Source organism: Vicia villosa, linkage group LG1 (assembly GCF_029867415.1).
Source record: "Vicia villosa cultivar HV-30 ecotype Madison, WI linkage group LG1, Vvil1.0, whole genome shotgun sequence".
In the NCBI taxonomy this organism is placed as follows: Eukaryota; Viridiplantae; Streptophyta; class Magnoliopsida; order Fabales; family Fabaceae; genus Vicia; species Vicia villosa.
This window is the reverse complement of record NC_081180.1, coordinates 19,847,740-19,875,592: the sequence shown is the minus strand read 5'-3', so window position 1 is coordinate 19,875,592 and position 27,853 is coordinate 19,847,740. Positions and strand designations below refer to the sequence as shown.

The window sequence follows — 27,853 nt, the reverse complement described above, 5'->3', positions numbered from 1 at the left end:
CTTAACTGTTATTAGCCTATATCATTGAATTCTAGCCTGTATTATAAATAATATTCAGAATTTTCTCTATCTTAACTTTCAAGTATTACTTTTCTGTTAAAATAATGTACTACATTGTCAGTTACGATGAAAACTTATGACTGATGTAAAAATTAAAATAACATGTTAAAATAGTTAAGTTTCTGTAGGGTGGTGGAATTTTACACACGCACACAAGGAGTCTCTGAAAGGTTGGTTTAGCATGGAAAAGAAAACACACCTTTATAAGGGAGTCAATACCAGGATTTCGTATGTCACAGAGCCAATCCCAACATTGATCGGTCCCAAGGGACATGTCACAGAGTCTAAAATTGCCTAATGTTCCATCAATAGAAAGAGAACTTGGGTGAACCTTCATAAGAGAAATAAACAATTAGTGGAAAATAATAATTCCAAAAAAGATAGGAAACAAATTGCATATACAAAGTCACAGAAGAAGGAGAAAGGAAGGCTAAAAGACCAACTATTCGAAAGCAAGTCATTTACCTTCAGATCCATCAGGAAACTTTCTTGTACTAACTTAGCAAGTTGAGAACCATCCTCCTTGTTAAGAAATATTGTTACGCTATCAACATTCATGTTCAAATGAAATACTACACGTTCTTTACCAAATCCTAGCAATCCTCTAACGCGCCCCTTTTCATCAGTCTTGTCCTTCACTAAAGGTCTCTCTGGGGAAGTTTTCAAAGTGTCTGTATCACTTGTCACTTCATTTCCAGCGCTTATATCCAATCCAAAACTTATCAATGCAACAATAGTGGGTCGGTTGCAAAAAAATTCTAGCTTGGACATACGAACACACATCTGAAGATGAATAATTAGAAATGTAAATACAGCATTGTATCTCATAACCTAGAAGAGAAGACCTGAAAATCAGATTCAATATTATCAATCCTCGCCAAAGTACCTGTGTATCGATACCATCATAATCAGGTGAGCCAGAGCTCCTTGTTGAGAAAGTCATAGATACAAAATTTGAAGTATCACTTCCCTCTGCCTCATAATATACCTCACGAGGAGTACCCTTTCCCTTTTCAATTTCTTTTTCATGAATTAAATTTTCTAGAGATTCAAAGTCAGAAGCAATCCCCATCAATCCATGCTGATCTATCTCCATATTATGTAAACAATGTCCCCCATCTGTTTGAGATATGAACTCCGATAATGCATCCATAAAGCTATCATCATCATCAGGAATCCCAAGAGAAACGTCCTTCCCATGGGGGTCAGTAGAGTCAGAGGAAGAACATAAAGTTTCTTTATTCAAGACTGAAACAGCTAGATATTGTGGAGATACAGATAGACGACCCTGAAGTTCATCCTTAATTTTCAAAGAATGCAATTTCATCTTCACTGTAAGATCCCCATCTGCAAGAATGACATGCACCTGGGAGACAAAACGGCAACCACAAATGACTTTGTCTCCAGGTCAGAGATACAAATTGAGCTATATGCCAAATGTACTACAAAATTAGAATAATTTTGTTGGCAAAGAGTAACAACTAAATAACTTAATAAGATAAATTTTATATAAAATGAATGTCAATGCAATAATTAGACTTATATTGATGCTGACTATGCAGGGTCAATTGGTGACAGGAAGTCTCTACTAAGTATTGTAGTTTTGTTGAAGGAAATTTGATAACTTTGCAGGAGTAAAAAGCAGTATGTGAAACATATACAAGTACTCAAGGAGTTCTTCTCCTACTGTAAATTGCTCACGTTAAACTGGACATTTAGTACCTTAGTTTAGAAATAACTTAATTACTTACCTTTGTAAAATGCATTTGTTGGATTAACTGTAGTATTTTTATTATTTACTGGTTATTTTACTTTTTACTAGGAGTTTCTAGTATTTTCTATTCTAACTAATTCTTCTTGATTCAAGGACGTGATTAGGTAGTACTCTTTCTATTTAAACCAGCTAAAGCCGAAGAATAAATCAAAACAGCATTCACCTCCTCTTATTTTCTAATTGCATTTTACAACCATTCTCCTTGCAATCAATATATATCTAAATTAAACATTCTGCTAGGTGCTAATTCAATCAAGCACGTTAAGAAAAATTATGGCAATCTGAAACAGAATCAACTTCACCCACAATATAGTAGCAGATTCAGTTCAAGAATATTATCTTTCCCTCCAATCTTCTCATTGAAACTTTCTAGTATTTTCTATCACTTTTCTGTCAGATTCTCTTTGGCTATGGAATTTCTCCAAAATATTAAAGAAAAATTAATTTAGTATAAGTTTTACATGTATTATTTCTAACGGAGCATAAAACAGGTTAAATAAATACACAAGTTCCTGTTGAAACCCAAAAAAAAAAAAATGTAATACTTGAGTTTATGCCACTGAAACTTAAAGACACTTCTCCACATTCCTATACGTAAGGACAAAAGTGCATAAAGAAACAATCAAAAGAATTAAACAGTATATGGAAGTTCCAATTTAAGACTATATATCTATATAAGTACCAAATGTATAAGTTTATTTTAGGAACAAACCTTTCCACCATCTGCAACAATTTCAAGAATGAGAGACTCGTCATGATTTCCTTCAGTGGTGTTTCCAGCCTGCAAATATGTTAAATCACATATATCTCCATGTACTTTGCACAAGGACTTATGAATCTAAAGCAGTGAACCGTAGCAAATAACCATAAGAAAGAATAAGTGAAAATTTCAGTTACTACCAGAAACCACAAAAGACTTAAACAATTGACTCTAAGGCACATAGACTGATTGATAAAACATATGATTGTGAACACCAAGTTAGGCTACAGAAGTTTCAAGTCAGCTAGCTAAACTGGTGATAGAAGTGTGAGATAGTTCTTCATGTCTCTGTTTTGTCTCACATATTACTGTTTAGTGCAGTATTTTAGATTTTTATGAGTTACTCCATTACAGCTGAACTCAATTGTTAGTTAGGAGATAGTTATCACATCAGTTATTCTGTTAACTATTAGTAGCTTGTCCCTTAGAGGTTTCTGCACTTACTAAATATTAGTTAGAGAATGTGACAGATTTAGTTTAACTTTTACATAAATCACATATGTTTCCATTTCACTCTCAAACTCTCTCTTTGGAAACACTTACCTGACTTAACTTAAATTAAGTCATCACCTGATAGAGCATGTGAAACACATCAACATATGTCTTAATATCTGCTAATGAGTTTCCTAAAATATTCATTATTGTTTTAGTTTGTTTTGATTAGTTGGCTGACAATTGCCATAACTACCTTTTTGTTAGTGTTAGTCTCAGAATTTGGGTTGGGCCTAACTCTTTCCTACAAAACCGGCTTGTAGGGTGAGGATTGTCCCCGCTTATAAACACAAACAGGTCATATCTCTAAGCAATGTGGAACTAAATTCACCCCTCCAAAGCTAACACAATCAAGGTGTTAGGGGCTGCAATGAAGGCGAGCCAAAGTGCCGCAATTAAGGCGACTAGGGGCGGACCGCAATTAAGGCGGAAAGTCCAACAGTTAGCTATGCTACTAGCATTATAAATGCCAAGCCTGTATTCAGAATCATCAGGATTTATTGATACTTTGCAAATTAGTTCATTGATGGCAATTGATATTTATCTTACAAGATTCAGCTATAAATAAGGTTGTAATCAAGGTTGTAATCAGTAGATAAATACATATTAAAACTAACTTTAACAGTTTTACTCAAAAGCTCTTTCTCTCTCTTGATTCAATACTGAATAGGCATAGTTTGCAAATGGAATAAAAAGTAACAACATGAAAGAGATATGTGCATGTGTGCGCTCATGCGCATATTACAAACTAATCACTCCCCATGTTTTTAACAGATAAAGCCTTAAAAGGAATTTATCAAACCTTTCCATATATAAACAACTTGGCTTCCATCAATGCCCCATTTATAACAATGTCGGCTGTTTTTGAATTTGTGGTATTAAGAGCGTTGTAGGAAGCAGCAACACCCTCTGAGTTACCTAGCACATCGACTGATGGTGGCGTCTGCATGCAATGCAAAATGTATACATTTATGAAATAAACTATGAAGATCAAGGAAATAATATCTTGCCAAAGCAAAATGAATGAGAAAAAAGCATATACTAAGGCTGTCTTACAGAGGCTTGATATGTAGCTTGGATGAGTCCTTTGAACCATAAACCCTTCTCCTCTTCTTCCCGAAAGTCTAAGATCCAGGTGCTAGAAGATTCCAGAGCCTGGAAGGAAATTCATATATTCAAAGAGTCATGGCAAGTAAGTTAACAAACAAGCATATCTATTCCCAATGGTTACAAATATAATGATTCTGGCCGCTGAACAAAAATTTGAGGTTTGATCCCAAATTTTTTATTTGGAAATCATAATCCAAAAGAAATGTTTTGTCTGATACTAGAGTGGGATAAGTTGAGAGAAATACAGAAAAGGTTAAACTGAATTTGATTGAAATGATTACAATAATGATAACTCTGCCACAACTATCTGTATATATGCAAAGTTTTCCGCAGCTATATAACTTGGATAGTGGTTTAGCAGAAAACAAGTAAGCCCCTATTCAATTTTTTTATATGTATTTATAATAATTATACAATAAATATATATATCAAATTAGTTGTATTAAAATATTTATTTTTAAACATATGTCTTACTACATATTTAAGTATGTTTGTTAGAAATAAGCTTTTAAGGAGGCAAATAGACCAACTTAGGTTTTCGAAAAGGCGAGACTAGGACCTAAAACTAAGCCTATGATAAACCACATGCCATGCTTAGGATTTGAAGTTTAAGACCCGACTAGATTTGAATCTTGCAAAGTCTATCTCAATCCAATCCATTCTCACCTCTATTTCTAGCTCAAGTTTACAAACACATTAGTGAACTAGCATACTATCAAGTAACTTTTCTGGGGTGTCGCGAGTTTAGAGACAGAACCCGAAGTGTTAAATGAGAGATCATGATGAAGTGTAGAGGAATATAATATGAATAATTTCAGAAATGAAACATCATACTTCTATCAAGATTGCGGGAACTTATTTAGCTTACCTTCTGAATGTCCATTCCCCTGGTGCTTACAGCAATACAAAATGGGGAACCACCAACATTCATCGGAGGAATATCAAGGACTTGCCTACCAGCCATGCTGCAGAGTCCAAACAATAAATTACATACATAAAATAAATTTTAAAAAATTCTGTTTAAAAGTTATTATAACAATAAACTCATAAAAATTGAAGGGAAATATAGTTGGAAGACATGGGCTTTGGCCTGTGCAAAAATATTGCACTAGGGTAAGGCCTGACTTATCCCAGAAGCACGCTCAAGCCTTATAAGAAATACTTTGGCTAAATCTCTAGTCAATATGGGATCTCATCACACCCTCTCAAGCCTATGAATGATCATTAGAACCAAGAGGTATGTAGGTGGCCTAACAACTCATTAACTAACAGTGATTCGATTGGTAATACTTGTAGCCGTAGTAACAGAACAAAAAAAAAATCTCGGTATCACTTGTAACCGTAGTAACATAACCAAGAAATTCTGCAATATGAGTGCCTAACAGGAATCCAAATATTCTATACTTGTAAGAACTAACTAACTCTTATCATATGAAAATACACATTAACTAACACTAGAAGTAAACTACTATGCTCTCAATCCTACAGTTCTGGCTCTTCTAACTTAAAGCAATACACCAGAAAAATCCAGTTTCTATGCTCTCTTTTGTATGGAGTCGTTGAGAATCCAATAGAATTGAAGCAACTGAGTAACTTCAATAATAATAAGGCTCTATGCAGTTGAAAGTTTGAAGGTAAATTAGCATCATGAAAATAACATAAATTGCTATTAGGCAAATTATAAATTTGAAAGAGCTGATAATGAGGGTAAATAACTCTAGAAACTGTCATTAATCTTCACTTAATCCATGTTTCAGTTGCTAATTTGCTCTCTTTTTAATCTGAAAATAAAACATATATTTATAAACTAATACCCAACCACTTGGATCACTCCGGACAAATAAATTCCATCAAGACAAACCCATTAAGAAACAAGAAGGCCAAAACTCTATCTTTAAAAATATTTTTGTTTGAGTAATGATACTCAATCTAGGTTGTTAATCACGGATAGCAGCGGGTAGCACCGAACACCGAATGACAGCTATTGTGAAGAATAAAAACAATATAAGTAGTGACCATAAATTACAACATACATAAATACTTAAAAATAGAAAAACACAAATATTTAAAACACAAATATTGACAACTTAGTACTCAATAGAATCAGTATAACACATATCAAATTTGTAATCCTTGCATTGCTGTTTCAACTAATGTATATTATTTAAACCTTCAATCTTGTGAAGCAGTAGTCTTGTGACCCATTGCAGGAATTAGATGTGCCCTTATGATTTGAATCGATTTTTCATTATTTAATTTACCAAAAATAGTTATAAAAATAGAGTGCATTTTAAGAACAATGTGCAGTACTTCAGTGCAATTGCAATTTCCAGGAGATTCATGGCCACATATCAATAAGACAACTTTATCCCATAAGTCCAATATAGGATGCGTTAAATGAGCTTGAATCTCATCCCAAAAACTAGCTCAAAGGATAAGGGTGCCAAAACACATTTATACATCCAACACCGGAAAAACCTAGCAATGTCAATTCTAAACAACTTCAATATCCACCCTCGCGCCTAGCATGGGCTTGGGTCGAATCCCCACATTGCAAACCTTAACCGATACCATCTTAAACACAGAACTGTATCATAAAATTGTGTCTTTCTGTTGTATTATTCCTCCCTCTCTCTCTATATATATAGTGTATACAATTTGTTTTCATAATTAAGGAGACGCTAAAACAATTACATAATTGCAACTCTACAATAATGAGAAATCATTGTTAATAATAAACAGGTTTAAATGATTAGTAGAATAATGATTGGATAATATTTATTATTAACAATGATTTCCTCATTATTGTAGAGTTGTAATTATGCAATTATTTTAGTGTCTCCTTAATTATGAAAACAGATTGTATACACTATACAGGAGAAAGACACACGGTTTTATGATCCAGTTTTGTATTTAACAGAATGATGTTTTCATCATGGATATTAAGTAAAGTTCCTGTTTATGACAAGAAAACAAATCGTGCAGCATTACCAAAGCTTTTTGTTTTCATTTTAACTTCAACTAATAAAAATAAGAGAGCATTTTCTTCACCAACTTTTTTTACAATTTTTGAAAAAAGATCAAGCGTTTTCAAAAAAATTGAAAATGCCAAAACATTGTTTTCATTATTTTTGAAAATGCATTCTTCCTAGTTTGCATACCACCTTCTCTCTATCACAAATATTCATTACATGAGCCTTCATCACCTTATTAGCAATTTAAAATAAACATAAGTTTCAAAAAATGAGAACATAAAAATGTTTTAAAAAATGAAAAATGGCTCTACTTTTCATATTTCTTTTTGTAGATTTTTCCACTCTGGAGGATAGTACACTCCATAAACAAGTTATTTTTCTCTTTTCTCTTAAATAAAATATTTTTCTGTTAAAAGAAATATTGGCACTAATTTCCAACAAATAAAATAGAAAAAGATGTATAAAAACCTTAGGTATCGCTGGTAACTCTGGGATTTTGCTGATTCGAATACATAAAGATATGATCCTGAAAGCACCAAGAAACAAGGATGCCATGTAGCAACGGAATTGCCAATTCCCTATGCAATGTAACATTTTATTTTCAATTAATTGGAAAAAACAAAATGATACCTTAAAAATAAATGACCAATGAGTAAATCAACGAAGATTTATGGAAATACCTTCCATACTAGGATTCTACCATGAGTGGCAAGATCTACAGAACTCCAAGGAGTAAGTTTAGATTGGAAACTATCTGACGTAGGTTGACTACAAGTTTCCATAGTCTTGTATAATATGTTTAGTAGTTCCAAGATTCTGAAATATCTCTCTGATGAAAAGTGAATGCCAAGGTTCGGCACTTGAATGGAAATAAGAGTGGAGGGGCAACTTGGATGAGGCACTTTAATCTGGAGTAACCAAAGAAAGAAACATGATAAGAACAAAATATACTCAGTAACAAGTCATCCAGAAAATGACAGCAGAATAGTTTGGATGAGCATGTCAAACAAACCTGATTAACAAGTACTGCCATTCCACACCTATCAATCAGAGAATAAACATTCTCATCCTTATCGGTAATGGGTGAGTTCACTATTTGGCCGTCATAATTTGGCTTCACCAAACTGCAACTCCCAAAATCAGAGCCACAATCGGTAAAAAAAGCAGCAATATCTCGTCCAGTAATGCAAAATCGAGAATAAAGATTCTTCCTCTGCTCATCAGACTGGCTTTCCTGTGAGAATACTGAATAATTTAAGAAAATACCACGGCAATAACCACAACTTAAAATCTTGTAACTAAAGAAGCATACCGCGGTATGTAGGGTGAAATGACCAAAATCCAAAAGAAAATGACTATCACATCGGTCTGAACCACTAGTTCGGAGAGGAACTCTTACTTTAGGAGCATCGAGATCAATATCAAATGCAAATCTGAAAAATCAGTCAGAAACAACAATCTATAATTGAGCATTATATACTTTTTTAATTGAAGAAAAAAAAACTAATAAAACAAAATGAGAAAAAGAAAACATGAACTAAAGGATAACTCGAGAATTTCAAAAAAATGAATGAATTTCCTTTTTAATCTTCACAGATTACTTAGGAAAAGCTTCTGGCTGCATCACACTCAGAATACCTAATAATTCAAGTATATTTGATCACTGGCTTTCTGGACACTTTCAAAGTTGTTAATAGGCATGAACATAGAAAAAGGAGGAATCCATGCAACAAGAGGCACGACGTAACAAAAACTACCCAGAAAATAGAAAAAGAAAAAGGAGAATAACAGGCAAGACAGAGGTAGCAAAAACATCCAAGAATATAGAAAAAGAAAAAGGAGAATAACAATGAATACCTGCTCTGCTCCTCTAAAACCATTTGAAATTGCTCTTGCGCTCTACGAGTCACTTTCTCAAACTTCATCTGCCCTTGCAATTACCGGTCAAACAAGTTAGCCTAGAAAGAATATATAACTACAATGGTCTTCAATTCAATAATTGTTTCATTTTATTTAATTTTCTTTGAAAAAAATTAAGAATTAGATCAAGGTTTCACCCTTAAGCCCTTACCTTTTTACTTTAGTTTTGGATGTACTTAGCTACCGATGCTAATACTACGTTTAAATTACGGATCTCTATTAAATTTGATGAATCGAAGTACCGTCAGAGGAAACAGCAGGTTGAAGGAGTACTTCGAGGAACAAAAATGGTGAAGTATGTTGTTACACCTTAGATCCCTGAGTGATTTCTCTCTATTACTGATTGAGATTCGCAAATTGAAAATCCTGCATTTGTAGCTTGGGAAGAACAAGACTCTCTCTTGTGCACATGGTGGTTGTCCACCATCTTAGACTCGCTTTGTTCATCTACGTCACTCATGGCAAGTGTGGAAGAAAGTGCCGAACAAAAAACACGTTCGAGGCAACTTAGACCTAAGTGGCAGTCAGGTCCATATTGGGAATGGCCAAGGTTTTGTCTATCACATCCTTTGGCTCAATGGCTTTTTCTTCCAGATTCTATCTTAACACATCCCTAAAACCAAACAATCTCTTGCTTTTGCCCTCAATTATCAAAAACTTAGCCAGTGTAGGTCAGTTTGCTAGGAACAATTCATTTTTCTTTGAATTTCATGATTGTGTGTGCTTAATTAAATGTCTGGATACTTCTAAAATCTTGTTAAGAGGCTCTCTTGGGGGATGGTCTCTACAAGTTTGACAATCTTGCTCCAACCTCGCCTCAAGTCTTGCATGCATGTCTCAAGCCATTCCTCTCAGTCCAGCTCTAGCAATAGCTTTAATTCATGTCATGCTTCTCAATTCCCTTGTAATAAAATTAAAAATACAAGTATTGCCCCCACCCCTCCTAGTCTTTGCCAAATTTAGCATTGGTAACCAGGGCATCCCAAACATGATACTCTTAAACATGTCCTTCAAACTTGTAACATTCAAATACCTAATAAAAATTTGTTTGACTTTTGCAATGCTTCTTGTTTAAGGAAAGCACACAGACTCCCCTTTCACCCTTCTATTGCAACCTACACTAAGCCTCTTGGGCTTATCTTTTGTGATTTATGGGGACCTGCACTGGTAACATCCTCATGAGCGAATATTGCATGCTTTTATCATTATACTCTTGCCTAAAGTTATCAATTTTTAAAAAGTACGAGTTTTTGCCAGAAATTTCAAAACAATACCGGAAATTTCCATGAGTTTTTATCGGAAATTTTAAAATTTCCGGTGAAGACTCGTGATAATTTTACCAGCAATTTCGAAATGTATGTTTCCGAAAATTTTGTTCGGACTTTTTAACTCAAATTTGTCCATGGGTCATTTCGAAATTTTCAAAATATGAGGGGGTGTCAGGTTCAACTTGGGGGTGGCAAGTTAATTCCTCCTCATGTGGACTTGCATATTTCCTAATCTGTGTTGATGCACACAGTAGATAACAATTGATATATCCCTTGAAACTTAAATCCCAAACCTTAACTACATTCACTCAATTTAAATCCCTTGTAGAGTTGCAATTAAACCACAGAATTAAGGTTGTTCAAACTGATGAAGGTGGTGAGTTCAGACCCTTTACTCAAAACCTAGCTAAATTTGCCATTACACATAGACTCACATGTCCTCACACTCATCATCAAAATGGTTTTGAAGAACGCAGGCATAGGCACATAGTTGAAACTGGCCTAACCCCCCTAACTCAACCTAATGTTCTTTTATCCTTTTGGGGCCAACCAAGACTTCATCCAACTCTTCTTCTAACACGTGTTGAGCCAACCTCCAATAAACAAGCTTTGGTTATTCCTGAATGGTTTATTGCAATGCAGGCAGAACCTGGTGCCCTAATGAAAATGGGTGTTTAGAGTAAAAGAAATTCCTGATGGGATCGTCAACAAATACAAAGCCAGGTTGGTAACTAAGGCTTTCCATCAAGTTGAGGATTTTGATTACAATGAGACATTCCCACCAGTTGTCAAACCTATTACTATGAGAACTATCCTCACACTAACAGTCACTCAAGGTTGGGCAATCCAACAATTGGACATCAATAATGCTTTCCTTAATAGGTTGTGGGCAATCCAACAATTGGACATCAACAATGCCTTCCTTACTAGGTTTCTTAATGATATGGTAATGCTCAATGGTTTTGAGAATGGTAATCCTAAGTTTTTTTGCAAACTCAACAAAGCTTGTATGGCCTTAACCAGGCTCCTAGGGCCTTGTTTGACAGATTAAAATGTGTTCTTCTCTCTCTCCACTTCACATTCAACAAATGGGATCCATCCTTGTTTAAGTTGCACACTCCCATACAATGCACAATGCACTCTTGTCCTTGTGTATGTTGATGACATAATCATAACAGGCACATCAAAGGCCTTCATCCAACAACTAATCACCAAACTCAATCTCTCATTTTCTGTGCCTTGATCCAACAACTAATCACCAAACTCAATCTCTCATTTTCTCTCTCAGACTTGGCTAATGGCTCTCTTTTTGGGCATAGACTTGGCCCAGCTTATAGAATTCTGAAAATTTTGTGTGTCTTAAGGAAGATCACACTACTTGCATTTTTATTAGTGTTACAATAAATACATTTAAATTTAATGAATAAGGACTAACCAAGGAAGTTGTATATTCTAGGAATACTATCAATCACTAGAATATTTACATCATAATTAATTCTAACACTCCTCCTCAAGCTAGAGCAAACATGTTAGATGCACCAAGCTTGTTACAAATAGATTCAACCTGAGGTCCGCAAAGGGACTTAGATAATATGTCAGCCAATTGATCATTTGAACGAACCAAATCAATTACGACTTCTCCTGAAAAAACCTTATCTCTTACAAAGTAGCACTCGATTTTTATGTGCTTAGTTTTTTCATGAAAAACCGGATTGGAGGCGATATGAAGTGCAGCTTGATTGTCACAAACTAGTTTCATCGCCTTGATGTCTCCTAATTTGAGTTGTTGGAGTAATTGTTTTAGCCACGTTAGTTCACATGTTGCTGCCATAGCATGATATTCTGCTTTTGTACTAGACCTTGCAACTATGTTCTGTTTCTTGCTGGACCATGAGATCAAATTTCCTCCAATGAGAATACACTACCTAGAAGTGGATCTTCTATCAAACGGTGATCATGCCCAATCAACATCAGAATAACCCACGACTTGGGTGTTACCCTTGTTTTCATAAAGTAAATCCTTTACATGGCGCACTCTTTATATACTTAAGAATGTGAATCACAGTGTTCCAATGGTCATCACATGGAGCATTTACAAATTGACTAATTACACTGACTGCAAATGTAATGTCTGGTCTGGTCCATGTGAGGTAATTAAGTTTGCCAACTAGACGTCGATATCTACCAGGATCTTTTAGTGGCTCCCCCTGACCTCGTAGTAGCTTGACGTTAGGGTCCATAGAAGTGTCACTAGGTCGACAATCAAGCAAGTCAGTTTCCTCAAGTATATCAAGAGTATATTTTCGTTGAATAATAGCCACACCACTTTAGGACTTAGCAACTTCAATCCCCCAAAAATATTTTAGTGGCCCCAAATCTTTAGTTTGGAAGTGTAGAGACAAATGTTGTTTTAACCGCTGAATGCCTTCCTTATCATTACCTGTGATGACGATGTCATCGACATAGACCAACAAGTAGAGGCAAGTGGTTGGTGAAGAATGCAAAGAGAAGACAGAATAATAAGCTTCAAATCTACTTGAAGCACAATGCTAAACTTGCCAAACCAAGCATGGGGAGATTGTTTCGAGCCATAAAGAGATCGACAAAGTCGACAGACGAGGTGTGAATCACCACTAACATTGAATCCTGGTGGTTGGGCCATGTACACCCCTTCATGTAATTCACCATGTAGAAAGGCATTCTGATGTCTAGTTGATGGAGCAACGATTGATGAATAGCAACTAAGGCAAGAAAAAGACTGACAGATGCGATTTTGACAGCTGGAGTGAAAGTGTCTCCGTAGTCAAGGCCAAAAATCTGTGTGTATCCTTTTGCTACGAGACGAACTTTTAGACGGTCAATCTTTCCATCAGGCCCAATTTTAACTGTATAGACTCATCGACAATCCACTTAGACTCATCAACACTCCACTATAGTTTTTCCATCTTTCCATCGGCTAGGGGAACCAAATCCCAAGTATCATTGAAGTCTAAAGCAGACATCTCATCAATCTTTGTTATCGTTATCCAGGGTGAGACATAGCTTCACCTGTAGTTTTAGGAATAAACACATAATCCAAGGAAACCACAAAAGCATAATAGGATGTAGATAATCGATGATGATTCAGACGACAAGCATAAATAGGAATAGGATTTCGAGATGATTGGTTACATTTGCGTAGAGCAATAAGTAGTTCTTGTGTGGGTGAGAAGGCTGAGAACCCGTCAGAGTAGTGCAAGAATCTTAAGGAATGGGTGATGGACGTGGCCTCCGTTGATAGGTGCGGAGGGCGGGTGTGGAGATAGAGACGGGTGCAGGTATAAAAACCGGTGTCGGTGCAATAGTGAATGTTAAGACCTCTGGAGAGAAGGATTGGGACTGACCATTATTTTTAGGCTCTTCAGGTGTAGAAGGGAAGAAAGGACGTGTCTCAAAGAAGCTAACATCGGTAGAGACAAAGTATCGGCGAAGATCTGAAGAATAGCATCGATAATCTTTCTGCAGACGAGAGTAGCCGAGGAAACGACACTTGAGGGATTTTGCAGTAAGTTTATTTTTACCTAGTGTAAGGCCATGAACAAAACATGTGCATCCGAAAACCAAAGTTGTAGAGAATAAAGATATTGGGGGAACAAAATGGAATGTGGCACCTGGTTGTTAAGCGGTTGTTAAGCACTAAGGAAGGCATGAATTCAATGGGACAACCTCAGTGCAATTGCTCTCTCACACAACCATGTGCTTCATCTAGAACAAAGCATATGGAGTTAAACATCTTTTTTGTCAGAGAAAAAGTCATCAGTGTGAATATCATTGTGTTACACATCCCATGGCTCATGATCAGTGGGATGATATTTTGACAAAACCCCCATAATACTCAGAGACAAGTTGAGAGTAGTTGACAAGTTCTCATTTGGTCAACCACCCTGAAATTGAAGGGGGGGCTATTAGGAATATGGGCTAATATCCCTTGTAATGAGAATTGAGCTTGGCCCAATTCTCTCCCCTTCCCTTGTGTCAGAATTCTACTAAGAATTTTGTTATGAATTCAGTTAGAAATTCTCTAATAAGTTGGATCTCTATAACTAACTATAAACCGAATTGAATCATTAAACTACATTTCAGTTTCTAACAAACTCCAACTCACTTTTGTCTCTTTTCTCTCTCATTCTTCATTATTATCACCTTCGAATAGTGGCATCTTTTATAATCATTTACTTTTTCAATTAAAAAAAGCCAAAAATAAATGCAAGGAAATAATCACCTGCAAAGCAGTAGCTGTCTCCAATGCAACAGTAGGACTGACTGCCTTACTTCGCTTTAAAAACTCAAAGACGCGGTCAATACTATCCATCAAAATCTGCAAACAAAGGTAAGAAATATTCTTAAGTTAATGAGAAAAAAGAAGCCTCTATATTGTGATTTCAAGCCGTTAAGCAGTACATATTTTCCACTTCAGAAAGAATGCAATACCAAACACGTCGAGAGATTAAAACACTCATTTTTCAATCTCTTAAAGATTCAGAAGTTGTACCGTAACATGGCATGGAGCAATTGTAGCCGACAATCTCCAATCAATATTCTCCCCAATTGGCAAGTGCACAAAACTAGCCACTAATGCATTTACCTTCTGCTCACTATAGACACTCTACACATCAGGTTCCCAAGAAGTGAGTACTAGTGAACAAACAAAAAAATCTAAAATGAACAATTGTTAGACTTCAATTATCAACAAAATACACGATTAAAGTAGTGTAGGATTAATAGTAAAGCCAGGAAAAAAAAAGGAACTTAAATGTAAGTTTAAACCGGATGAGATACATGCATATATGTGTGTGCGCGTATAAGGAGAGATACAGAGAAAAATAAAGTCAATCTATTCAAATCTGCAAAATAAACTATTGTTATTTCAGAAAATTATGTATGCAATTTACAATGCAAAGAATCAAACCTGTGTAAGTGAACCTTCAGGAGCAGATAAGCCATAGAACTTTAGTAACACATCACAGTAAACACTGCGATGCTTAAACTTGGTTGTCACATCAAGTTGCTCGAAACGACCACATACAATTTCCACCTGATTCACACTGATAATCCTGGCAGCAGCCTGACCAATTGATACAGTTACCAGAAACTGGACCATATTCTGCACATCTTTTGTAGATCGTACCATCAACTCCTCCTCGGGCTGAAAACTTAGTAACTTATTGATTGCCTGCCATTCTTCTGTAGTTAATCTTTCTTCTTTAAGTTGTTGCTCCTCAGAAGCATCACTCTGAGAAGCTTCTTCTGTGTCAGCACGCCTACAAAAAAGTTGAACTAGAATGAATCTTTATCCGTACAGACTTATACTATGAAAAATGCATATCAGAAAAGCCTAAAAATGTTGCTGAAATGCAAAAACAAAAACCATTCCAAAGTGGTAAGAATATGCAAAACTGTGAAATTGCCAAATACCATCTAAATGAAAACCAGCTACTGTTCTTGAGCTTCCTTTCTTCAGCAGCTACCATAGATTTTACAGATTCAACCTTGGCATGAGCTAGCAACCTTTAGATAACAAACAAAAATTGACACAAATTATCATTCATTTATAAGTGAACATATATTGATTAAACAAGAAAAAAATGTTGCACAAAAAAATATTTTAGAAGCAGTAGATGAAGAAAATGACATGAACATCAAAATCTATTTAGAAACAATCGAATCAAATAATATGATTCAGTCTTTCAACTTCTTGGAAGCAATGATGAGAACACATTTCCAGAAATAAGTATGAGCTGATCACTACAGCAAAGTTCATACATTGTAGAGATGTGGTGGCTTCCATTGGCTAAGGTCATGGCTAATTTTTACTCCCTCCATCCCACATTAAGTGACCCATTTGAAATAAAAAGTGTCCTAAAATGAATGACCCATTTTAATTTACAATGCAAATTATTCAATTTTTTCCAATTGTACCTTTTAATTATTACTACTTTCATCACTTCCAATACTTGATAATGGGTACTTTAGTAAAAACATCATTCTCTCTCTTACTTTTATCAACTTTTCTTAATAGTTTGTGTGAAATGATCAACTGGATCACTTATTGTTGGACGGAGGGAGTAGTTTAGATTTCTTTGAAGTACTTGCTCTATAACGTTTCCTGTTTTATCTTATTTTATTTTCCCCTCTATCATTAAAAGCATTAAAAACCATTTGTCTCCATCAAATGGATCATCACTTACTGAATGATAAAAATAGGTATAACCACAACAACAACAACAACCAAGTCTTATCTCACTAAGTGGGGTCGGCTATATGGATCAACAACAACCAAGCCTTATCCCACTAAGTGGAATCGGCTACATGGAACAACTTGCGCCACAATGTTCTATCCACGACCATCATTCAATCCAAATCGTTCACCTCGAGATCTTTTTTAATAATCAATTTCCCTTTTCCTTTCTCTATTTACTCCTAAAATATAAAAAGCATAACTTTCAAATAAATAAAAAATGACTGACCATAACTGCCATAATGTATTTCTACTCTCTCCTCTAACGGTATTCTTTAATACGAGGTCTAATACTGAGCACCTCCCAATATAAAGAATTCTAAAATAAAACTATGGATAAGAATGTTTTGTTGAAAAGTTAAACAACATTAATGATTGTTGGAAGTTAAACGACATTAATATTTCATTGTACAGACCTAACTACTTTCTTGTAAATTGCATTTGTAAATTTTTGCACAATGATGTAAAGGTGAAAACAGTTGTTGCAAAAGCCATGGAACAAATTTGTTATGGAATATGTCCAATCAATTGAGGTTTATGGGGATGGATTGGATCAGTGGCGGGTAAAAAGACCAAGTGTTTAGCAGATTCAGCAGTTTTTTAAAAGGAGATTCTTAAGGCAAACATAGTATTAGTCTATGAAGCGCGTACTCCGACACAGACACTGGGACACTTCACAGACACTGATAATATAAAAACATAGAACACCGACACTTGTACATATACATACATATATATATATATATATATATATATATATATATATATATATATATATATATATATATATATATATATATATATATAATAGTATCTGAGTTGCATTTATTCATCTATTATTAAACGCGTCACAAATATTCTAATCAAAATTAATGTTGTTAATCATTCATTGATAACATTGCTTAAATATATGTCTAACCCTTTTAGATGTGTGAGATTTGTCAAAAAAAATATATATAAATTGTGTTAAAGTAAGGAAAAAAAACTATATTTTTTTGAAACACAAGTCTTAATTGTTTGACATTTGTTGTCTGAGTGTCTTACAAGTGTCAAACACTGATTTAAAGAGTGTCAAAGCAAAAAAAGAAATCATTTATTTAGGGACATTTGTCTGACTTTTCCGACATGCGCCATTTAGGTGTCATACAAGTGTCGGACACCGCAACACGCCTACTCCTAGAAGTGTCCATGCTTCATAACTCTTGGTGTTTCTTAAAAAATTCTTACAAAACCAAACATAACAAGCTTTTCCGTTGCATTAAATTCAAACCTCACATGCAGAAAATATATAAGCGTTTGTGAAATTAGAAGACAAAAATCAGAAACAATTTTTTATGCTTTTCAAATGGAAAATAATAATAACAAGTTATAGCATAAAACTATATACTCATCATCAATGATAAACAGCACAATGACCATCAAAAGTAATACCTCCATAGAAGAATCACTTTAGAATCAAGATCCCTCTCTATTTCTCTGATTTCTAAGAGGTTGACGCTGGATGACTGTTGAAGAGAAGCCACGTATAACTGAACGTATCGCCGTCGACGCTGACAAAGATGTCTAATTTGGTCCCATGACAAGCGATAACTGATTTAACACGGGAAGTGTAAAATCAATTTTAAATACAGGATTTAACAACAGTACTGAATCCATATGAGTGGGAGACTTCTGAACTATAATACATATCTCATTTAAAGGCCATCTATTTATTCCAACAAAACCATAATTTAATTACCACAACTTCAGCCGCTGGAGTGTGGCATGTGCAGCATACTGCCACCACAAATAAGGAGCCTTTGAGATGGAAACTGAAGGTCGTAAATGAGAAACTTCCATATATGTCTTGTATCTTGAAACGGCTTCCAAGAGTTTTATCCAATCATGATACTGAGCCTAGAGTTCAGAAAGGAACAAGTAAAACAAACAGTATTTTCAAGGAGACAAATAATCGTTGAGTGACAAAGAATTAATATTCTTAGTACTTGTAATTTGTCCAATAACTTGAAATATATTGGATATCCAGTATGATATCAAAACAAGTTAGGACCTAAGACAAGCACAGCGGTCACATTGAAATATCCAAGATTCTAGACATTTTCTCTTAATTAGATGTGTTTGACACCAAAATCAAGGGCAATTCTAGAAATCAATAAAATAATTGAAAACTAAATACCTCAGTAAGAGTAAGAGAGATATCCGTGAGGACGAGGGAAATTTTCTCAAACGGAATCTCAGGATCACTTCTTTCTTGGTTTCCAAGACGATGATACTGTAGGTTTGCATTGATAGGATGGACCAAGTATGTTCGGTTCATAGCCCACTTAGACACCAACTTATGGTGATCAGTAGGCTCATTTATGCCATCTTCAAATATCTGGTACAGAACAAATATAACTAACGCGTGAAATGGGGGGATTAAGTCACATACCGTGCTGATAAAAAGATCTAATTGACAGTAACATATATCTAACACATCAAATGAGAATGCAGAATTGGTCAAATTAAAAATAACCTCAATCCATTCATGTGGACTGATATCCTCCCATCTCTTGTCAATCTCCCAAGGAAGCCGATCAGAATCATGATAAAGAGCTAGCCTCTCCAGGTGCACTGACTGTAAGAATAAAGTATTTATCAAACAATATGAGTTGCCCTGCTGTAACAAGGTAAAAGGCACCTTGACCTTGAGCTAAATATTTAATTAAAATAGAAGTGGAGGCAACAAAGATCAAAATACGTCAAAGATGCTCTATTAAGATTTTTAAGGAACCAAGCCATCCCAAGTGCATCAACTGCCAAGCAAAGGACTTGTTAACATCTCTACCACCATCCTATGGTATACCATGTCACATTAGGGAAGTACAAGTGGCTGGAAAACGGCTACTACGGCTACTGAAATCTTCTGATAAATAAAACCAACCAGAAATTGTCCGGAAGCTATATCTCCGACCCAAATTGTATAACCATATGGCAGAAGAGTAAAATATAGGAATTATGAATACCATTTGCCTTGGTATCTACTAGTTTAAATTAAAACTTGGGTTGAGTCTATCTCATTCCTACAAAACCGCTTTGTAAGCTGAGGGATGTTCAAGCTTTATAAACACTACAGAGATCATATCTCTAAGCAATGTAGGACTAAATTCACCCTTCAAACCCAACACAAAAAAGGTGTTGGATGGAGGCTACAATGAAGGCAGCCAAATACCGCAATTAGGCGACTAGGGGCAGACCGCAATGAAGGCGTAAATTCCAACACGCCCTTCACACTCAGGTCTCAACAAGCCTGAAACATGGACTATGCAGGAAGCCCAACAACAAATCTAGGATATACTCTAATAATATCTTAAAAATTGGGTTGGACCTAACTCATACCTACAAAACCGATTGTAAGGTGAAGGTTGTTCAAACTTTATAAATACTACTTAGGTCATATCTCTAAACAATGTGGGACCACCTCTTCAAACCCAACACAATATAAGTGTTAGAGGTTACAAAGAAGGCAGACCAAATGCCACAATTAGGCGACTAGGGGCGGATCGCAATGAAGGAGGAATTTCCCACAACTAGTAAAACACCAATTAAGAGTATTTTCAATGGGCAAAAGAATCAGAACATTAGAAATACAGAGAGTTATTACTAATAGTAAGTTTCCTCAGACAGTTGACTGTAACAGACGGAGCAGGAACAAAAAGGGGAGAAGGGCGGTTAGTAAATTTTTGGTAGACAATAAAATTTAATGATGGGGATGAGAATAAACAGGAGAGAGGGAGGGATTTTGATTTGGTTGGGAATTCCAGTATTCAGGAGAGACCTGGTCTTTAGAATACCCTGGGAGGGTCTTCTTCTTTTGCTTTCTGTTATAGTACCAACATTATAGGGTTTTGACTTGAATAAAATATCTCTTTTCCTACTAATTCTGATCTACCTCAGTTAGGTTCGCTAAATTCTGAAATATTGCAAAACAAATCTCAACTATGTACAAAAAGCTAAAACGGGAAGTAACAAAAACGAGTGTACAAACTACAATATAAAAATATATATTTAGATATGAAGCTTTACTAGATCAAAACACAATTTTGGTAAGTCTTGATTTGGTTTACTTAAACAGGTGGACCTTCAACAGAAGTTTCATATAACTATCTTAACAAAAAAGTTCTACCTTCCTCAATCTATCTAAAGCACCACTAGTATCAAAAGTTTCATTCCCCTGCTCATCCATTGTAACAGCAGCAAGCTTAGCCAAAGTCACACCTGAAGAAAATGGATGGCCGGGATTACTGCAAACAACAATTAATAGCATAAGCAAGAAGAACCTCGTTAATTTAAAGTGTGGCAAAATTAAATTAAATGCCAATATGAATGCATACTTGTACAATCAAAGAAATTAAAATGATACTTATTAACAAACCTGATTGAATCTTCGTATCTGATATGCACATTGCTTATAGATATCTTGAGATTTCCAATAATTGTAGAGATAAGAGAACTCAGCCATGAATTTCCAGAAGACGGCTGTACGACAATAAAGCAGTCAGACACGCACGCAGGAAGGAGAGAAAGAAACCTTTCCATTAACAGAACTGGCTAAATCAAATCATGTTTAGATAAAACAAAATCGTCGGGGAAGATAGTATGTAAGAATGTAAGTATACCCATATATTCGAGTATTTGACTATTAAACTAGGTAATGCAGATGAAGGTGCAGCACTGGATGAGGAAAGGTATCAATGATTAGTTGGGAAATTAATCTATTTGTTTCACACAAACATTGTATTCATTGCAAGTTTGTTCAAGAGAAGTTCATTTATGGGAAGTGGTTTTTTTTTAGACAATTTATGGGCATTGTTATTAATAGCAGATCGTGCAAAATAGTGGATCGTTAAAAATCTGAATTGAGAAATAGCGGATAACGTAGTGGGCAAATAGAGGAACCCACATAGCAGTTGAAATGAATAATTATATATAAAATAAAGCAAGGGGCACACACACAAAAAAGTTACATAAACAGAAATTGAATTAAACAGGGGATGGGGAATATAATAGAAAGGAAATATTTTGGAAAAATCTAAGGAATAGATGAAAGAGAACAATAGGAAAAAGAGATAAAAAGAAGAAAAAAAATCAAATTAGGGATGATAAGTGAAGGAGAATAGATGAGAGGTTGCCTAGGTTGTGGGATTGTAGGGTTTATATAAGAACCCCATTTCATCACCAACTCAGAATTATATTATTTTGTTTTTAAAAATATGTCAATGCAGCTCAAGTGATATTTTAACGTTATTATTAGTTAAAAAATATAGAAAACAGTGGTAACGAAATCGCAAAGGCATATCGGCTTTTGTTGCGGTTGCTCCAAACCTGATATGCACAGCGGTACAGCATATAGCGCTGCTATACCTGTTATTTAACAACACTGCTTATGGGAACTTCTGGAAGAAGAAATTAATATAAAAGGAATGGCAATACAATTATTAAGACTTATAACTATGCAGTGTTGGCGACTAGCGAGAGCTACCCTGGTTAGTGTATATTCAATACCGGTTTAACAATACTGGGAACTTCAGAAAGAAGAAATTTTAATAAAAGGAATGGCAATACAATTACTAACGCTATGTTTGATAACATGGTAGGCCACCGCTGCCACACTTTTAAGGTCTTTTTCAACGTGATTTTGAGAAGCTTGGTATGTGTAGCTTCTGTCCCCGTGATTTTTCACCATGATTTTCAAGTTTTCCAAACACACGCCTAAGACTTATTATAACTATCCAGTGTTAGCTACTAACAAGAGAGCTACCCTGATTAGTGTATAGTCCTTGTAGGAATTTGAGTACTCATCTCATAGAATGTGTATTTTTAAGGTAATACACACCTCATAAGAAAATCATTAAGTGCATTAATTTTCATGATGAAGTAGTTTTAATTAGTAAAGTACACCCTTATTAATAATAGTTTATGGAATTTGAGTACTCATCTCATAGAATGTGTATTTTTAAGGTAATACACACCTCATAAGAAAATCATTTAAGTGCATTAATTTTATTGATGAAGTAGTTTTAATTAGTAAAGTACACCCTTATTAATAATAGTTTATGGAATAGTTAGGTCAATTGAGATACAATAAATAAGGGGGTATATTATGAGATAATTAAAACTATGGGTAGTATAAAATGACAAAAAATATGAGATGCAAAATATTTGTAATGAAACATAATATGAGACGGAAAGAGTAAATAAAAAGCAAATATGTGGCAGTTCTTTCTAGTGCAAAGGCTGAAGCGGATTTCCAGGATATGCACAAGGGCATTTGTTTTAATGTGATTATTGGGTATTACTACTAGACCTAACTCATCTTTATAAAACTGACTTGTAAGGTTAGGGATTAAACCTTGATGCAAATCTATTGTAATGGAGAAATCGTCTGTCTCTCTACTCTATGTCCGCACACTAGTTGATACCCCTTCATACATATCTTAAATAGCTCGAATATATGCAATCCTAATCACTTTCTTCTCTAGAGCTTTCCCAAAACATCTCTAGGAACTCTATCACACGCCTTCTACAAGTTAATAAAAATTAGGTGCAAGTCTTGTTGGTCCATCTGATACTACTCCATCACACGTCTGAGTAGATAGATCGCGTTCATGGTCAACCTCCCAAGCATAAAATCAAATTGATTCTCAATGACTTGAGTCTCTTTTCTTAGTCTTTGTTCAATCACTCTTTTCCATAATTTTATAGTATGACTCATAAGTTTAATCCCCCTTTAATTTGCACAATTTTGTATATCCCCCTTCAATAATAAATAGAGAATATTCAACAATGTTAATAAGTTAGCAATCAAGATAGCCTATAATCTTGTATGAGGTCAGTGAATGGAACTTATTGAGCTAGATCGGCGTGTTATCACGAAGAAGCTTGATTGATTATGGTTTGATTTGTACTCTATATGTTTCTTTATTTAAAATTTGGGTTGGACATAACTCAACCTTACGAAGTCAATTTGTAAGGTGAGGATTATCCTCACTTATAACACATGCTCAGATCATCTCTCATTTAATGTAGGACTCTCAACCACATCCTTACATCTAAAACTGAATATATGAAGTATGGCCCGATAGCATAAACGTGATAGTAGGTGACTCATCGGATCTTGGATATACTATAATATCATTTTGAAGTTGTAGGATTTTAGGTAACAGATGAAAGAAGAAGAAGAAGAAGAAGAAGAAGAAACTTGAATGTTATTGACACTGACTTGATTGCAGCTTAATATTGCCAATTTTGTGAAGTTGAGTTAGGGCTTAACCCAAAATCTAAGATTTCAGAGGGACAGTTTCTAATTATCTCGTCAAAAGATTGTACAGCCCAATTTTTTAAGAAATAGTATTGAAGCTGGGAATGGAAATACTTAGTCACCAACTTATGGGTGAGTGTTGGAGCTGAATAAATTTGTCGTTCCATTTCCAAATAGTTTGGATTCACTCTATAGAAGCAAAATGAAAAATGCATATCAGAGAATAGTGTTACTGTTAGCCACGTTAATCATCTTGTAAACTACATTTTTGCATCTATTTTCATTGTAACTCTAGAATAGAAATATATATTGCTGAGAGTATCAAACCTCATGCACATTCAGATATGTCATGTCTTCCAATTTTCATACTTTCACCATATTTTAAATAACATGAAAAAAAATGGGTAAACTAATCATAAAACCAAGTGAATTTAAAAACCATTAGCTAGGTTATATAAAAAGTCGTACACTTCCCAGCTTGGACTTGGATATTGCATCAAGTGTTGCTGACTCTGCTTCCTGCATGACCAAGGGAAAAAAGGCAAAGAATTGAAAAAACGAACATTAGAAAAAAGATGATTTAACAAATAAAAGTTGTTGAAGTTTAACATAGGCCCAAAGACAAAGGGAAAATGTATCGAAAATGAAAAAGCACCGACTTCCTTGCTTATCACTTAATTTTCCTTCTCTGGACCTCCCCTTTTCAGAGGAATACGACTATTTGAAATAGAGACAGATCATAACGGTGCAAACTACACTGACTGACCTCTAATAGTGTTTAAAAAATATATTGGGGAAGGGGGACATCATAATTAATTAAGTTGCACTAATGACAATTTACAACCATATCCGAAGAGATTTGAACTCCGTCCCTTACAAAGTCAAACTCTTGCCATTGAGTTGACATCTCTTGGACACCTCTAATAATGTGTCTGGATTGAGAGAAAAACAAGAAGAAACTGCAAAGTTTTCTATAACGGGTGTTGTGAGGATAAATACATGATGCAGGTATATTTAGTACAATTGACTGCTAAGCATATCTGTAACAGGAGGTGTAACCTAAACAAGCTTTTACCCATTAGGTGAATCAGCTTTATGGATCAAACAACATATAATACCCTCTCATGTATTTAGTCCAGCGATAGACCATTAAAATTTTCCTTTCTTTCATAATAGGTATGGCCTATAATTTTTTTGTTTTTCCCTCTGCTTTCCTATCAATGGAACAACCTTCCATCTAGTCAACCCTCCTTACAAGTGCTTCCATGGGTCTTCCCACACATGTCTAAACTACATAAGGTACGCAAGCCTCTACAATTTAAAGTACACAACTCCTCTTTCAAATGATTGTATTTCTCTGTTGGGTCTTATATATCCATTCATCAATTAGAACATTTTCATCTCTTTTCGCTAAGTTTACTTTCATGGTGGCTCCTTACTGCCCAACATTCAGTCACATAGATGGTACACCATTGAAGGTTCATTAAAATTGATTGACAATAATAAAAAGAAAATTTGGTTCAGGCACAGATGTCATGATAACTTTATACACTTATAATGCAGAAAATCTATCACAGATTACACAATCGACTGGGCAACAAGCATTAATACACCTTTCTTAAAATAGATTTTAAATAAAATATTTTCACAAGTTCCACAGAAACTTACCTCAATCTGCTGAAGCTTGTCTTGGAAAAGTTTTTCTCTATCCTCCTCCTGTAAAAGAAAAATAGCTCAATTACGAAAAGGATACACATTAATCAGTTAAACGACAAACAGAAATACTTTTGTACCTTTATAGTCCGACTATCGGGAGCAGGATTAGCAAGAACGAAGACACGATCGATTAGAACAATAACTGGTTCTTTCCCCAGACTTTTCCAAGGAACCTATTACATTATAGAGAGTGAGGCAAAAATTCTAATGAACAACCAATTTGAAAGCACGAAGAAGAATTACAGAGGCGGTGAAAAGGGGGAAAATGAGGAGGCAATAAACAAGGTAAAAAGATGAGCATTAAAAACGAACATCGTAAACCACAAAAAATACATTGAAATTACAAAACCAAACATGCAAGCTTGTATGCCATATATTTTACACAGCTAAATAGGCATGTAAGCATGTGCATATGTATCCACTCATATTCATATAATTATAAAACGCACATAGACGCACGCATATATGACTATGACTAATAAATCCAAAGTAAGGGGCCAAAAGTTGTTATTATCAGACAACCAGAAATGGTAAATGCTACCTTCAATGTGATGGTACCAACAAAGCCAGCTTTGACGGTAAGCGGGAGTTTTAGTGCATTTAGTGCCTCTGACTTTAGCTTCAAATCTTTAAGAACGACATCACCTGCAGAGTTGATCCTTTAGATGTAATAACAACGATCGATTGTCTCATAGGAGTAAAAAGCATTTCAGAGTAATGTGAAGTTTTGCAAGCATTCATGACAAAAAGCTTCAGCCAACATTGTATTTTGAGATGAATTCATTCAATAAAAAGGAATTTGCTAGCGCAATATTTAATATGGTTCCATGCAAAAGCTTATAATATTAAAATGTAAAGGTATGTGTTAATGAAACTACATCTTGCATAGCATATGCTTAACCAACATAGTTGTTAAATCACTTCAAAGAGCAGAATAATTTCATTTGCATATCAAAAAAAAAAAAATTAAAAATAAAAAATAAAAACTAAACAAATCAATGACAGCAAAGCTAAAAATACGCTTAGAAAAACAAGCCCGCCCTACAAAATTATGCTCTAACCAAATATGCCATCAGGCATCAGCAATCCGGCAAATAGAGAATAATTTACTCTCCTTCCAACTCTCAACACCTCTAAAGTGGAGTATAAATTAAGAGGAGAAAAGAAGATTTCCGAACTAAGATGAGTTGAATGTAATCAATCCATAACTGCTAATTTAGCTCCGAATGCATAATTTCAGTTTAAAAAAAATAGAGAATAAATTGAGAGAAAATAGCAGAAAACAAACCCTTCCAGACACTTATTCTCAACGCCTCCGAAGAGAGTCCGTGTACATATTCGCCCAAATATCTTCGAAGCAAATGCAGTACCTGTCAACAAAGCAAACATCACTACACAGAAGCATAGTCTCCAAACTAATTTACTCTTTCTTCTTACTATTCATCATCGTTAATTGACAAAAACAATACAAAGCATGCGTTCAAGAAACATCGCAAATTGAACAAACCGAAGCCTAGAAAGAAAGATCGCATACACAAACGCAAACTCAAACATCAATTGAAAATTGAAAATCAGGTTGAATATCAATGCGCGAAAAAAACGAATTACGAGTGAAAGCTATGGATGATTCTTACGTGAGCTTCGAACATGATGATGAACAATCGGAGAAGCTAGAGTGCGATCAAATCGGAGATACGAAAGGATCCATGAAGAAATGAGCGATTGGAAGAATGTAGAGAGAAAAGCGAGAACTAGGGTTTGATGATGAAAGCGGTGAGAACCTGAGATGCGGATTGTTAGATGGAAGAAACGGAATGAAGAATGAAAGAGAGTACGTACGTATAAGAGATTCAACAATTCAAGAGACGAGAAATGGAAAAATGGAAGAAATGAGAAGAATTGGTTATATAGGTCCCGGTTAACTTCAAAGTTTATTATGAGTATTGAGTAAGGACGCGCTCTGTAAGAACCTGGTACTGACACCGGCTTAGTGGTGGTCCCCTTAATCAAATTTGTTATTTTACTTTTCTATGATCTTTTTATTATGAATCAACTTTTATCAAAAATTTTATAGGTTAAAAATGTTTCTAGTCCTCCTAAAATTTTTAATTTTAATTTTTGGTTTCTTTTGCAACTTAGCAACGGTTTTTTATAACTTAGGAATAGAATTAGTGATGATTTTAGCGATGGTTTTTTACTTG

General features: G+C 34.9%; 1 protein-coding gene across 1 annotated transcript in view; it reads right to left on the bottom strand.

Annotated features, from left to right (window-relative positions):
* LOC131630615 (uncharacterized) overlaps positions 1–27,647 on the bottom strand; it is a 59,340-nt gene extending 31,693 nt beyond the window's left edge. The window contains exons 1-28 of the mRNA XM_058901394.1: positions 27,287–27,647; positions 26,941–27,022; positions 26,194–26,297; positions 25,730–25,825; positions 25,605–25,652; positions 24,405–24,455; positions 21,051–21,154; positions 20,802–20,919; positions 19,152–19,253; positions 18,813–19,013; positions 18,375–18,532; positions 18,068–18,226; positions 15,814–15,906; positions 15,308–15,659; positions 14,891–15,004; positions 14,621–14,716; positions 9,029–9,096; positions 8,484–8,604; positions 8,184–8,405; positions 7,852–8,079; positions 7,640–7,749; positions 5,065–5,161; positions 4,143–4,241; positions 3,889–4,029; positions 2,547–2,615; positions 947–1,426; positions 526–843; positions 260–391 (exon numbers count right to left, since the gene is read on the bottom strand). Coding sequence (XP_058757377.1) covers positions 260–391; positions 526–843; positions 947–1,426; positions 2,547–2,615; positions 3,889–4,029; positions 4,143–4,241; positions 5,065–5,161; positions 7,640–7,749; positions 7,852–8,079; positions 8,184–8,405; positions 8,484–8,604; positions 9,029–9,096; positions 14,621–14,716; positions 14,891–15,004; positions 15,308–15,659; positions 15,814–15,906; positions 18,068–18,226; positions 18,375–18,532; positions 18,813–19,013; positions 19,152–19,253; positions 20,802–20,919; positions 21,051–21,154; positions 24,405–24,455; positions 25,605–25,652; positions 25,730–25,825; positions 26,194–26,297; positions 26,941–27,022; positions 27,287–27,301 — 3,978 coding nt within the window. The 5' untranslated portion in view covers positions 27,302–27,647. The remainder of the gene's footprint in view (positions 1–259; positions 392–525; positions 844–946; positions 1,427–2,546; positions 2,616–3,888; positions 4,030–4,142; positions 4,242–5,064; positions 5,162–7,639; positions 7,750–7,851; positions 8,080–8,183; positions 8,406–8,483; positions 8,605–9,028; positions 9,097–14,620; positions 14,717–14,890; positions 15,005–15,307; positions 15,660–15,813; positions 15,907–18,067; positions 18,227–18,374; positions 18,533–18,812; positions 19,014–19,151; positions 19,254–20,801; positions 20,920–21,050; positions 21,155–24,404; positions 24,456–25,604; positions 25,653–25,729; positions 25,826–26,193; positions 26,298–26,940; positions 27,023–27,286) is intronic.
* Between the last annotated feature and the right edge of the window lie 206 nt (positions 27,648–27,853).